At 42.8% G+C, this 14,766-nt stretch overlaps 1 protein-coding gene across 7 annotated transcripts in view; it reads left to right on the forward strand.

Moving 5' to 3' along the window:
• LOC125451712 (copine-3-like) overlaps positions 1–14,766 on the forward strand; it is a 72,045-nt gene that overhangs the window by 14,455 nt on the left and 42,824 nt on the right. For all 7 annotated transcript variants that reach the window (XM_048529232.2, XM_048529237.2, XM_048529238.2 and 4 more), the window contains one exon: positions 2,650–2,829. In XM_048529232.2, coding sequence (XP_048385189.1) covers positions 2,650–2,829 — 180 coding nt within the window. The remainder of the gene's footprint in view (positions 1–2,649; positions 2,830–14,766) is intronic.

Here is a 14,766-nt window from a genome sequence, read left to right on the forward strand (position 1 = left end):
ATGGAAATCTACATAAGGGGTTTAAAATATTCGTATGGGTCCTAGATTGAAGAAGAAAAAAAAATTGAAAGCAGTGGGTAAACAGTGGATGGTTCCCCATGGTAGGCTCATTCAGACAGTAAGGAAGCATGGGATTCGGGGAAATTTGGCTGTCTGGTTATAGAATTGGCTGTCTAGTAGAAGACAGAGGGTGGTAATAGATGGAAATATATTCAGCCTGAGCTCGGTGACTAGTGGTGTTCCACAGGGATCTGTTCTGGGATCTCTGCTCTGTGATCTTTATAATTGACTTGGATGAGGAAGTGGAAAGGTGGGTTAGTAAGTTTGTTGATGACACATAGGTTGGTGGAGTTGTGGATAGTGTGGAGGGCTGTTGTAGGTTGCAACAGGACATTGACAGGATGCAGAGCTGGCCAAAGAAGTGGCAGATGGAATTCAACCTGGAAAAGTGTGAAGTGATTCATTTTGGAAGGTCGAATTTGAATGCAGAATACAGGGTTAATGGCAGGATTCTTGACAGTGTGGAGGAACAGAGGGATCTTGGGGTCCACATCCATAGAATCCTCAAAGTTGTTACCCAAGTTGATAGAGTTGTTATGAAGGCATTTGGTGTGGTGGCTTTCATTGGCAGGGGGAGTTTAAGAGCTGCGAGGTTATGCTGCAGCTCTATAAAACCCTGGTTAGACCACACTTGGAATATTATGTTCTGTTCTGGTCGCTTCATTATAGGAAGGATGTGGAAGCTTTAGAGAGGGTGCAGAGGAGATTTACCAGGATGCTGCCTGGACTGGAGGGCAAGGCTTATGAGGAAAGATTGAGGGAGCTAAGGCTTTTCTCATTGGAGCGAAGAAGGTTGAGAGGTGACTTGATAGAGGTGTACAAGATGATGAGAGGCATAGATAGATTGGATAGCCAGAGGCTTTTTCTCAGGGTGGAAATAGCTATGATGAGGGGGCGTAGTTTTAAGGTTATTGGAGGAAGATATAGGGGAGATGTCAGAGGTAGGTTCTTCACACATGGAGTGGTGGGTGCGTGGAATGCGCTGCCAGTAGTGGCAGTGGAGTCAGATACATTAGGGACATTTAAGTGACTCTTGGATAGGCTCATGGATGATAGTAAAGTGTAGGGTATGCAGGGTAGTTTGATCTTGGAGTAGGGTAACAGGTCAGCACAACATAGTGGGCTGAAGGGCCTGTATTGTGTTATACTGTTCTGTTCTTTGAAGTATTCAAAAACTAATTCAAATTTTTGAGACATTCCCAAGTACATCACGTTGCCAAGAGAATGGATTATAATGGAGATGCAGTTTTGTATTAGGTTTATTCATCTGTTTTCGCAGCAGCAGAAGTGTGTTAATTAAATGTTTGAAGCAGAGGGAAAGAGAGCTTGGAAGTTTTGTTGTTGGAAGTAGTTGAGGCTCGTAGCAAAAGGCTGCTGGAAACAAAACTGTTGTGATTCTGGAGTAACTGAGCAAGGAAATATTGAGTGGAGGGTTTCCTGGCCCAGTATTAGCAGAGAGGCCCCAAAAATCTTACACCTTGGATGATAACTGGAGCACTGAGGTAAATCAAAGTGAATTCCTAAGAGCTGGAGCACATGTTGCTTTGGCTGCAAGAGAATTGAAGGAATCCTCAAGATCCTGGAAGTTTTAAGAGAGCCCTTGAGTAGAATTAAAAATTGAAAGGGAAGTTGCCTGTTAAGAATTTTAAATTCAAAGAATAAGAGAAAGGGGATCTAGGTGATGGATTGAGATTAACCATGGATTGCAAAGGAAATAAGAGAAATGACCACGAAGGAGGGTGAATTAGATAATCTTAGACGGAGAGAGATATTGAAGCAAGAAGTAATAACATTAAGTGTAAATTTTGGACATTCTGAAATTTTCTAATGCAACCACATGCTAGAATGAGACTTGGTTGTTTAAAATATTCCCTTTCCAGACCAGGGTGATGGATTGACATAACTAGCAATTTTCCATATTGTCCTGTGGCATATGTGTGCATGACTTAGAGTCATAGAGATATATGCATGGAAATACACCTCTTGGTCCAACTCGTCCATGCCTACCAGATATCCTGTATAAATTTGTCCCATTTTCAGCATTTGACCCATATCCCTCTGAGCCCTTCCTATTCATGTATCCATCTAAATGACCTTTAAATGTTGTTGTTTTTGTGCTAGCATCCACCACTTCCTCTGGCACCTCATTCAGTGTACATATCAATCTCTGCATGAAAATGTTGCCTCTGGGTCCACTTTTTTTCATAGCTTCCCTCTCTCACCTAAAACCTACGCCCTCTAGTTTTTGGACGCCCCAACCCTGTAGACAAGACCTTGCCTTTTTAGTCTATCCATGCCCTTCATGATTTTATAAACCTCTATAAGGCACCCCTCAGCCAGTATCAGCTAACAGATTTTGAAGATTCATAGCTAAGTTTGTAACCCTGAACTTGCATCCTGATATATGCTTCAACAATAGTATGCATTGTTAAAACCTGTTTTTTCAGCGAGGTGTGGCTTATTTGCCTTAGCAACCCTCTAGTTAATAACTTTGTATAATTTGAAGGTATCCAGTACCTGCATATATTTGTTTTATTCTTTTTGATTTGATTTAATTTTGTTTAATAACTTGGGATGTCTTTTTTTTAGATTGATCGGACAGAGAGAGTTAAAAACTGCCTCGCCCCAAAGTTCTCAAAGAGATTCCTTGTGGATTACTACTTTGAGCAGGTTCAGAAATTGAAGTTTGGAATTTATGATATTGACAACAAAACAATTGACTTGAAAGATGATGACTTCCTGGGACATTTTGAATGCACTCTGGGACAGGTAAATCGAATGATTTTGTTGCAGTTCCTTGTTTCAAATATTTTGGGAACTTCACTATTTTGGGTCATTCAGTAATCAGAAATTATTGATGTTTAGAACTTTTTCTTCAAAGCAAAATTTCAACCTCAAAATTTCTCTTACCCATTTTTGCCCGAAATTAAACAAGATAGAATAAAATGAAAATGCAGCATTGATTGAACATTTACTTCTTCGCTTGCCAAAATCCAAGAAAGAAATGATCATACCAAGTTGTACTTACCAACTGTACACATACAAAGGCGAATTATTGAAGTAATAGTTACACACAGTACGATAACTTACTTCATGCCTCATTGAACATGCAGAATTTGTGTTCAGCATTATCACCATCTTGGACATTTTTTTAATTGTGCAAAGCATAATGTAATTTAGAATTCTAGTAGGATTATATGGACATTATTCAATTGCCCTGTGGTGAACTGTACATCTCAGGAATAGCTATTCAGAGTCTATTGTTTGAGAGCATAGGTTGTTGTATGTAAATTACCATTAGCAGCTTTTAATTTGATGACCTAAGAAATCTCTCAATCAAATATTGAAACAATTACTTCAATTTATTGCAAGTAGCAACAAAAATAAGGTCTCTCGAGTCAGCATGATAAGCCTCATAACTCAACTTAGCTATTGCCTGATTTTATTGGGTGAAATTAGCTACAATTCCAACCAACAGCACCTGTCTCTGGATGTCTAGGGTTCAATCCTTGTGCTGTATCATTCTCAAGTTCTGCTAACAAAGCATCCTGAAATTGAATTCTTTTAGGATTTTCTGTCTGGTGAAGTTTCAGATGTGACATTATCGATGATCCTATAAGTCCGTTCATCTACAACATTGATTGCATTTCTGGGGTTATCAAGTCTGTAGCTTCTATCCTTTTCTTTTTGATTTCACCTATTTTTCTAATTAATCTGTTCAGAGATGTTATTACACACCTTCGGAGCAGGTGGGTCGTGAACCTGGGTCTCATGGTTCAGGGTCAGGACATTAGCTCTGCACCACAACTTGCTTATTTCTTGTCACATTACCTCTCAGAAAACAGCTTTTTTTAATGTTGCTTCACCTCCTTCTTTCCAGTGATGGTTAGTTAGCCTGTTATTTTTAATTCCCTTGTAACAGTTGCTCTTTGTTCCTTTCATCTCAGGAAAGAATTTATTCCAGAAAGAGTTATTGCTGATCAAATTTGAGCAGTTATCAAAGTTGTGAAGTATCACAGGTCCATATATTACCATAGATGAAGAAGGGTCCTGACCCGAAATGTCAGCTTTTCTGTTCCTCTGATGCTGCCTGGCCTGCAGTGTTCATCCAGCTCCACACTACGTTGTCTCAGACTCTAGCATCTGCAGTTCTTACTATCTCTATATCCTACCATGGTAGCTGGAGAAATATAAATGGAAGTTATAATTAATTAAAAATATGGAAGTGAAATCTGTTCTCAGTAATAGGAGCAGGCGTAGGTCATTTAGCTCTGTGAGCCTGCTCCACCATTCAGTATAATCATGTCTGATGATTGCAACTCGGTATCCTGCTCTCACTTTCTCCCTTTACCCTGTTTCTGGACGTAAAGTGACCTATATTGTCTTAACTAATCTTTATCTCTTCAAATGCCTATAGAAACTTTTATAACTCATTTGTGTATTCCCTAAAAGTTTACTGTTCCCTTTCTCCTTAACAAATTCCCTTTACCTCCTCTCTTGAAATGTAAACCACTCCCAAACTTCAGATCTGCTGCTTTTTATAGTCAAGCTCTTTTCCCTCTCTTGATTCTAACAATATCCCTAGTTTCCCTTGCCTAGTCATCGTCATGCACTTAACCTGTTTCACTTTTGTGTCAAACAAACATGAACAATTGTTGCAGTTCATTCCTGCACGCTTTAAGTGTTTGCCACTGTCTATCCACTCCACGTGCCTTTAAAGAAATGTTTTCCAATTCATCATAGCCAGTTCCTACTTTTTATCATCATAGTTTACTTGATTCTAAAACTTCTGACTCTAAATAATGTGTGTGTCACTCCTTCTGTTGATGAAGAATTCTGTTATATTATGGCACTGTTTCCCAAGGGTCCTCACACCACTAGATTGCTAATTATGTCTTTCTCATTACACAATACCTAGTCTAAAATGGCCTGTTCTCCACTTGGTACCTTGGTAAATTGATTCCGGAAACCACCTCTTACACAATCCAAGAATTCTTCTGCTGCGACATTGTTACTGATTGGATTTGTCCAATCTATATGCATATTAAAGTCATCCGTAATTACAGCTTCACCTTTGTCATTCACATTTCTGTTTTCCTCTTTAACATCTTCACAACATTACCGCTGAAGTTCAAGGGTCTATATCCAATGTCCACAATTGGTTTTGGCCACTTTGTGTCTCTTCGCTCTACCTAATACGGACAGTACTTCACCAGAGCTGATATCCTTCCTCAATATTGCTCTGATGACCTCTTTAATGCTATTCCACCTCCTTTTCCTTTTTTGCCTGTCCTTCCTAAAAACTCAATACTCCTGGATTTTCAGCTCCTGTCCCTGGTCGCCCTGTGGCTACATCTCTGTAATCCCCAACCATATCATACTCATGTATATGTATTTGTGGAACTGTAGTCATTCCTCCATATGTGCAAGGATTCTGTTCCTGAGACCCCTGGATATGATGAAGTTTGTGACTGTGGAGCTCATTAAAAATGGGCTAAAAATAGCACGAGTTTTGCTTGCAAATGTTGAATTTTATTACATACTTTTTGGTGTAGATAGACAAATTTGCAAATCGTGATCTTGCAGATTCAGAGGATTTACAGCAATTTGTTCACTTTATAGCTATTGCACCACACATTAAGACATAAGACCTTTAAGTCTTTTCTTTTTGACATTTAGTCCCGTTCACATTTATTTTGCACCGTGACCCGGTTTAGTCTTTGCTCTTGAATTCTCTGCCTGTCTCTTCTCTTATTTCTTCTTGTCTATTTGTTTTTGTTACTTTTGCCTCCCTATACAGGATCCCATGCCATTTTAGTTTAAGGCATCCCGACACCGCCCCGCCACCACCCCCCCCCCCCTCCCCCCCCCAAATGCACCAGCAAGTACTCCTCCACGACATCTGACTACTCTGACTAGTGTGTGGTACTGGTAAGAAACCATTACTAATTCTTCGCAGGACCTTATCTTTTTTTCCCTCATTTCTTTTTAAGGAAGGAAATCTGTTAAACTTGCCCAATCTGACTTGTATGTGACTCTCCAGATCACAGCAATGCGGTTGACCTCTGGAATGGTCTAGCAAGCCACTCTGATAATGCAGTTAGGGATTGGCGAAAAGTTTTAACGTAGCCAGTGAAACAGTGCCCATGAAAGGCAGAAAAAAAACCTGTGTATCTGTCTCTGTTTCTCATTGTGGAGTACGTCATTGTGTTCAGTCACTGAACTAGGCCTCCTATTGACCCAGCTGTTTTGTTTCCTCTATAATCCCTCTTTTGAGAATTGATTTGGTTGACTTATTGTTTTAATCCGAGCTTGGCACCTTCGATATTTTTCTGCCTTTAAAAGCAACTTCTCTCTCTGACAGTGTCAAAAAATCTTCTATCAATTTCATTTCTCTTTAAAATTGGACTATTTGCTTTGCACTTCCAATCACCGAGATCATAAAACTTTTAAGATGTCTGCTGTGACATGGTTCAAAGCCGTTCTGGTATAAAGCCAAGAATGCTTTTTCAATCTTTTCCAGATTCTGTTCTTAGCAATTATCCATCATCAGAAATTTTAATTTGCTTTCTTTGCTGCTCTTCTGTTTCAAATCTGCCTATTTTTCAATACTTGTATGTGGAACATACAGTCTTGTGTGTGTTAAAATCCCAGATTTAGATTAAAACACTAACAACCCAAGGAATTAACAATTAATTGTTCTGGAATTGAGCTGTGTACCTTAAGTATAGAAATGAAGACATATACAACATAGAGGGAGGCTATTGAGCTCATCTTGTCCATGGTGACCAAACAACACGTCTAATTATCCAGCCATCTAAGTACTGTACCTGATGAAGTTTTCTATCTTGAGCACCTTTTTGGGTGATGTAGTGAAAGTACTTCTCCACAACTCTCCTAATTATCCCGGTTATTGACCTCCCTACTATAGGAAATGGGTCCTCCTTAACTGCTGTATCCAGGGCCCTCAATTTACACATCACCACCACAATTTACCGCAGCCTATTCTGTTACAAAGAAAATAATAACCAGAGCCTGTTCAATCACTCCTCTGCTCGGTACATCCTAGTAAATTTCTTCTGTACCAGATCTCCAGTGTGGTCGAGTCCTTGCCCTACTGCAGCGATCAGTACTCAACTGTGGTATGACTGCTGTTTATATACAATCCTAGCAGGACCACCCTGCTTTTGTATTCCCCATTGTGGCTAAAGAAGATACTATATTCCATAATAGTGGTTTACATCCTGCTTGGGAAGTGTGATATTTGAATCCCACAATTCCTGAGGTTTAATCAAAATACTCAAAATCATCAATGTGTGATGGACTCAGGATAACATAGAAACCTAAACCATGTTTTTTTTATGTACCATGACTTGCTATTTATCACTTCTAACCAAACGTTCTAAATAAAATTGAATTATCAACATAGAGCTTAAGCTGACAGGCTTCTATTCCCATCCTAAACCCCAATGGAGTCATATTTAGCACAAAGAAAGACGGTTTTAGTTGCTGGAGATGAGTTGTCTCAGCTCCAGACCATCTCAGCAGGAGTTCCTCAGAAACGTCCTAGTACCCCACCAACCTCCGGTGCGAAGCAATGACCTTCCTTCCATCATAAAGTCATAAGTGTGGGTGTGCAATCGGCAATGCATGAAGTTCAGCACCATTCATGATTCCTCAAATGCTGAGGCAGTCCAGACTCCCATGATAGCAAGACCTGGACAGTATCTAAGTATAAGCTGACAACTGGCAAGTCACATTTGTGCCATGTAATGACCATCTCCAATAAAAGAAATTGACATTCAATGGTGTTACCATCACTGAATCCCCACTATCAACATCATTGGGGTTATCATTAACCAGAAACTGAACTGGACAAGCCATATAAATACAGAGCAGGTTAGAGGCTAGGAATCCAGCAGCAAGTAACTCCCTTCCTGAATCCTCAAAGCCTGTCCACAAGCTACAAAGCAGAAGACAGGGATGTGATGGAATACTTCCACCTGCCTAGATAAGTACAGCTCCAACAGTCAGGAAACTTGACACCATCCAGGACACCAGCAGCCTGCTTGATTGGCACTAGCTCCATAAACATTCACTTCCTTCACCACTGAAATTCATAGCTGCAGTGTGAGCCACCTACCTACATGATGCACTGCAGACCTTCATCAGTGCTCCTTAGCCAGCACCTTCCAAATCCGTGACCACTTTCATTAAAAAGGACAAGGACAGCAGATGCATGGGACACCACCACTTGCAAGTTGCCCTCAAAACCACTCAGGATTCTGACTTAGAAATATATCACCATTCCTTCAGTGTCATGAGGTCAAAATCCTGGAATTCCCTCCCTCATGGCATTGTGGATCTCCATATAGCAAATTGACTGCAATAATTTAAGAAGGCAAATCAGCCCCATCACCTTAAGGACATATATGAATGGACGATGAATGCTTGCCAATCAGCAATGCCCACATCCCATGAATGAATTTTTAAAAAACGCCCATTTGCAGATTGGCAGACAAACCAACAATCCGATATTATGGATGATTGGCACAAGTAGGGGGAATAAATCGGTTCAGTAGCAACAGTCCATAGTATTCAATAAGATGTCTGTTTTGCTGCTTCTAAGTCCTTCTAATCTCTGTTCTCCTTGTCTCCAGAACCTTGCAGTTCTTTGCTGAAGACACTGGACGGTTGACACATTAATTGTTCAGTCTTTCAGTCACTGGTTAGAGGCAACAATTTGTAGCAAATAATGGGAGAGAATAGCTACCTATCTTTGTGTTGGTTATTGGAAGATGTAGCCTTTAAACCATCTCACACAATTTATTAACTTCTCCTACCTTCAGACAAATACGGACCACTGCATATACCCGTGTCTCCTTTACACTTCTGAATATCTTACAATTTATTGTATATTCCTTTTTTGTCTTGACTTAAATTCCTCAAATACATTACTCCATATTTGTCCCATTTGAATTCCATTTGCAACATTATTGCCTTGTAGTGAAAGGTTGTATAATTATTCTAGAGCTTAGAGTCAGTTTTCTTCTGTAAAATTTTAAGGCAGAACGAGTTTTGCAGAGAATGAAGTAAATTTTAGTTGCTTTACTTTTTTTCCCTGTAACTAGTGTGCACATCGTAATAGGAGCAATAATTTCTCTTTGTAGCAATCTGCTCTTTGAAGTTTAAATTACATGCCTGCTCACTGATCCTTTGTCTGTCCATCTGTAAACTGTGTGAAGTTTACACATTCTCTCCATTGGTTTCTACCAGGTATTCCATAGTCCAAACATGTCCGATTAGGTGGATTGGCTGTGCTCCCAACGGGGACGAAAAGTAAAGCAACAAAATTTTACTTACTTCTCTGCAACACAAGTTCTGAGTTAAAATTTTGCAGAAGAAAATTGATTTGTAACCTTGAATGTTAGACAGTAATGCAACCTTTCACTACAATGTTGCAAATAGAATTCAAATTGAAGAAATACGAAGTCGAGTTTTTGAGCAGGACAAATAAGGCAAGTATATAACCAAGGCTGGATTTGAGCCTAGGTCACTGGTACTGTGAGACAGCAGCGCTGGCCACTGAGCCACCAAGGCGTTAAAATTCTAAGATACGATCCATTAGCACCATTAGCTCCCCTTGTAACTTTTCTGTCGTGAAGATCATTGTATTACTTCCTTATCCCACCTACTGCCCTTGCAAATTTAGAATTTTTGGAATGCTGTTCATGTCTTCTAACTTGAAAATTGATAGAAAACATTTATTCCGTTGTACTGCCATTTCCTGGTTCTGTTATTTCTTCCTCAGCTTTCTTTTCAAGGGGCCTATATTCACTTTGGCTTTATGTATTTATTTTTCATTTGGGTGTTAGTTTAACTATATTTATTTTCTTCCTATGTTTTGGCTTTCAAAACTCTCCCGATCCTTTGGCTTTCAATGTAGCAAGGATGAATTGCAAATTCCTAAACTGCCTCGGTTTACCATGTGTGGTTTATCCCCTTCCTAGAATCCTCCTTCCACAATGGAACAGATCTTTATTGTGAGTCATGAGCTACTTTTCTCCTAAAATGTCTGCCATTGTTCATCAGAGAGAAAGCAAGAATTGCAGATGCTGGAGATAACAAAGTGTGGAGCTAGAGGAACACAGCAGGCCATGCAGCACAGGAGAGGAAAGTTGATGTTACGAGTCAGGGCCCTTTTCTGAAGAAGGGTTCTGACACAAAACATCAACTTTCCTGCTCCTCTGATGCTGCCTGGCCTGCTCTGTTTCTCTAGCTCCACCACTGTTCATTAATTGTCTTTACTGCCCAACTCCTCCCCATCTTTAAATAAATCATCTAATCCAAACCATGTGAGGCTGGATGAACACAGCAGGCCCAGCAGAATCTCAGGAGCACAAAAGCTGACGTTTCGGGCCTAGACCCTTCATCAGAGAGGGGGATGGGGTGAGGGTTCTGGAATAAATAGGGAGAGGGGGGAGGCGGACCGAAGATGGAGAGAAAAGAAGATAGGTAAGGAGGGGATAGGTCAGTCCAGGGAAGACGGACAGGTCAAGGAGGTGGAATGAGGTTAGTAGGTAGGAGATGGAGGTGCGGCTTGGGGTGGGAGGTGCAGTTGTTTATTGCGAACCGAGCGGAGGTGTTCTGCAAAGCGGTCCCCAAGCCTCTGCTTGGTATCACCAATTCTGCCAATGTGGTATACTGCATCCACTGTACCCGGTGTGGCTTCCTCTACATGGGGGAAACCAAGCGGAGGCTTGGGGACCGCTTTGCAGAACACCTCCGCTCAGTTCGCAATAAACAACTGCACCTCCCAGTCGCAAACCATTTCCACTCCCCCTCCCATTCTTTAGATGACATGTCCATCATGGGCCTCCTGCAGTGCCACAATGATGCCACCCGAAGGTTGCAGGAACAGCAACTCGTATTCCACTTGGGAACCCTGCAACCCAATGGTATCAATGTGGACTTCACCAGCTTCAAAATCTCCCCTTCCCCCACCGCATCCCAAAACCAGCCCAGTTCGTCCCCTCCCCCCACTGCACCACACAACCAGCCCAGCTCTTCCCCTCCACCCACTGCATCCCAAAACCAGTCCAACCTGTCTCTGCCTCCCTAACCTGTTCTTCCTCTCACCCATCCCTTCCTCTCACCCCAAGCCGCACCTCCATCTCCTACCTACTAACCTCATCCCACCTCCTTGACCTGTCCGTCTTCCCTGGACTGACCTATCCCCTCCCTACCTCCCCACCTATACTCTCCTCCCCACCTATCTTCTTTACTCTCCATCTTCGGTCCGCCTCCCCCTCTCTCCCTATTTATTCCAGAACCCTCACCCCATCCCCCTCTCTGATGAAGGGTCTAGGCCCGAAACGTCAGCTTTTGCGCTCCTAAGATGCTGCTGGGCCTGCTGTGTTCATCCAGCCTCACATTTTACTATCTTGGATTCTCCAGCATCTGCAGTTCCCATTATCACTAATCCTAACCATGAGTGGCTTTATCCTCCAGCATCAACTGAGTAACAGCTCTGTATTTAGATAATGTTTGAGGTGGAGAATGAAATGGCTTTAAATTGGAGTTAGAGAGGAACTGCAGATGCTGGAGAATTCGAGATAACAAGGTGTAGAGCTGGATGAACACAGCAGACCAAGCAGCATCAGAGGAGCAGGAAAGCTGACGTTTCGGGCCTAGACTGTTCTTCAGAAATGGCAGGGTGGGAAGGGGGTTCTGAAATAAATAGGGAGAGGGCGGAAGCAGATCGAAGATGGATAGAGGAGAAGATAGGTGGAGAGGAAGTTAAAGAGCCGGGGATGGGCGAGAGAATTGCAGTGGGACAGAGATCCGCCCCACCAACCTCCGGATCCAACCCATCATCCTCCGACACTTATGCATTCTGCAACCCGATCCCACCACCAAAGACATTTTTCCCTCCCCGCCCTGCTTTCTGGAGGGACCACTTGCTCCAAACGCCCTTGTCCACTCCACACTCCCCTCTAGCTCCACCACACCCAGCACTTTTCCCTGCAACCCGCAGGAACTGCTACACCAGCCCCCACACCTCCTCTCTCGCCCCCATCCCTGGCCCCAAGAAGACTTCCAACATCAAGCGGATGTTCACCTGCATATCTGCCAATGTGGTATACTATATCCGCTGTACCCGTTGTGACCTCCTCTACATCGGGGAAACCAAGCGGAGGCTTGGGGACCGCTTTGCAGAACACCTCCGCTCGGTTCGCAATAAACAACTGCACCTCCCAGTTGCGAACCGTTTCAACACCCCCTCCCATTCCTCTGACGACATGTCCATCATGGGCCTCCTGCAGTGCTGCAACGATGCCACTTGAAGCTTGCAGGAATAGCAACTCATATTCTGCTTGGGAACCCTGCAGCCCAATGCTATCAATGTGGACTTCACAAGCTTCAAAATCTCCCCCTCCCCCACTGCATCCCAAAACCAGTCCAGCTCATCCCCTGTTCTTCCTCTCACCTATCCCCTCCTCCCACCTCAAGCTTTACCCCCATTTCCTACCTACTAACCTCATCCCAACCCCTTGACCTGTCCGTCCTCTCTGGACTGACCTATCTCCTCCCTACGTCCCCACCTACATTCACCTTTATTCGCTCCATACCCGCCTCTTTAACTTGTCTGTCTCCTTTCCACCTATTTTCTCCTCTATCCATCTTCAATCCACCTCCCCCTGTCTCCCTATTTATTTCAGAACCATCATCCTCTCCCCCCAGTTCTGATGAAGGGTCTAGGCCCGAAACGTGTTCATCCAGCTCTACACCTTGTTATCTTAAATTGGAGTTTGTTTAGGGTAGATTTCAAGAGGCCAGTAAGAAGGGTGCTTTAAAGATAAAAGTTGGATGAAGACATTCATGACCTGGGATAGTACCCAAACTACACTCTCCCACCTTCCCCCAGGTCCCAGCCACTGCAATCCATCTCTTTTTTTTTTTGCCTTCACCACAGTTAAGTGTTATGTTTGGGTTGTGGAAAGGTACCTAAGTGACCTCTCACTGCAATGATATCAAGAGGCTGTTTAAAGACCATTTACATGCCTCCTCTGGCATCCCTTTTTAAAAAACTCAGCCGTAGGGGCCCTTTGGCAGTGATTGTGCCCCTACCTCTGAGCCAGGAGGCCAATGTTTAATCTCCCCTGCTGCAAAGATGTGTAATAACATCTCTGATTTGAAAGCATCTGCAATACCTTGAACCCATTTGTAGCTGGGCATGTTGCTATGTATTGTGTGTAGTAACTATCTCTGTGCGACTGTCTTTTCAGGTCCTCCATTGGGGTGGGAAAGGATTTTGTTTTGATCAAAGGCACTCAGTGTCTTACGGAGTGAAACCACATCAGTAGGTGGGGGTGGTTGCAGGAACAGGGACCGGACCTGCCCTGCCCTTGCTGCTGGGCCCCATGCCTTGCCCCCTTATAACTCCCCACCATTCCCATTCCTGTAAAACCTCTCTCTTTTCATGAGTTACCGTTTGGCCTGGGTCATTTTGGCCCTGAGACTCTGAAGCCTTGATCTCCGCATTGCCACTGTTGACCATGAGATGCTGGTAGTTCTTGGTGGGTGAGATCTCTTCTTCCCTGCCCCATCAAGTGTCTGGCACTGCTGCATGCCTACTGCTGGCCTCGCCATTGCCTGAGTGGCCTGTGGACCTACCCAAAGCGAGTCAGTGGTGATCTCTCATGGGCTTTCTCTTTGGCTGTTGAGACACCACATCTTCTGATGCAGACTCTACCCCATATTTTGGGTCTGTTGTCAGGCTGTGGCACACATTGGAACATGTTTATCAGGAAATCAGATACACAGCCTCTGGGTTTGGATCTATTAATCACAAGAATACATCCTTCAGATTTTAACATTTTAATTGCAGCATTATTTTAATTGTTGTGTTTAAGATGTAATATGACTACAGTAGAGACATTTCTCTAAAAGCTGAATGATTTGTTTCATAACAGTCCTCATTGGGAGGACCTTGTATCATTTTTGTACCTATATAAAAGAATTTAGCTTGTGGGGTTGAAGAATCAACTCTTGGACATTCTGCAGTCTGCCTGGTTCTCAATCTCCTTACTATCTACCTCTTGTCGTTCTTCATGGTAATGTACTTAAATTGTACTTGAGCTATTTTCTCTTTGAAGGCAGCTCATTGTTCAGCTGCAACTATGCCCTGCCAATCTTTGATTCCAACTTACGTTGGTCTTCATTATAGTTTTCTCTGGTATCCCTTAATTTGGACTTTGTTGTTTTGAGATATCAAGCCAAATTGAAAGGATGGACCGACTGTAAAAACATTGTGATTGTTTTTGCTGTTTCACTGGCAAGGCCAGCATGCATTGCCCACTCTTAATCGCCCTTGAACTGAGCGGCTTGTTGGACATTTCAGAAGGCAGTTAAGGATCAATCATAATCAAATGCAGGGTAGGCCAGGTAAAGATGGCAAATCGCTTTTCACTAAAGGCCATTCATGAGCCAGATGGCGTGTTAACAGCAATTGGTGATGGCGCGGTAGCTGAGTGGTTAGCACTGCGGCTTCACAGCCCAGGGACAAGTGTTCGAATCCAGCTCCGGGTGACTGAGCAGACTCCACACGGACATTCTCCCAGTGTCTGCGTGGGTTTCCTCCGGGTGCTCCAGTTTCCTCTGTCAGTCCAAACGTTTGCAGGTTAGGTGGACTTGCCATGGTAA

The sequence above is a fragment of the Stegostoma tigrinum genome, chromosome 5, assembly GCF_030684315.1.
Source record: "Stegostoma tigrinum isolate sSteTig4 chromosome 5, sSteTig4.hap1, whole genome shotgun sequence".
NCBI classification, from domain to species: domain Eukaryota; kingdom Metazoa; phylum Chordata; class Chondrichthyes; order Orectolobiformes; family Stegostomatidae; genus Stegostoma; species Stegostoma tigrinum.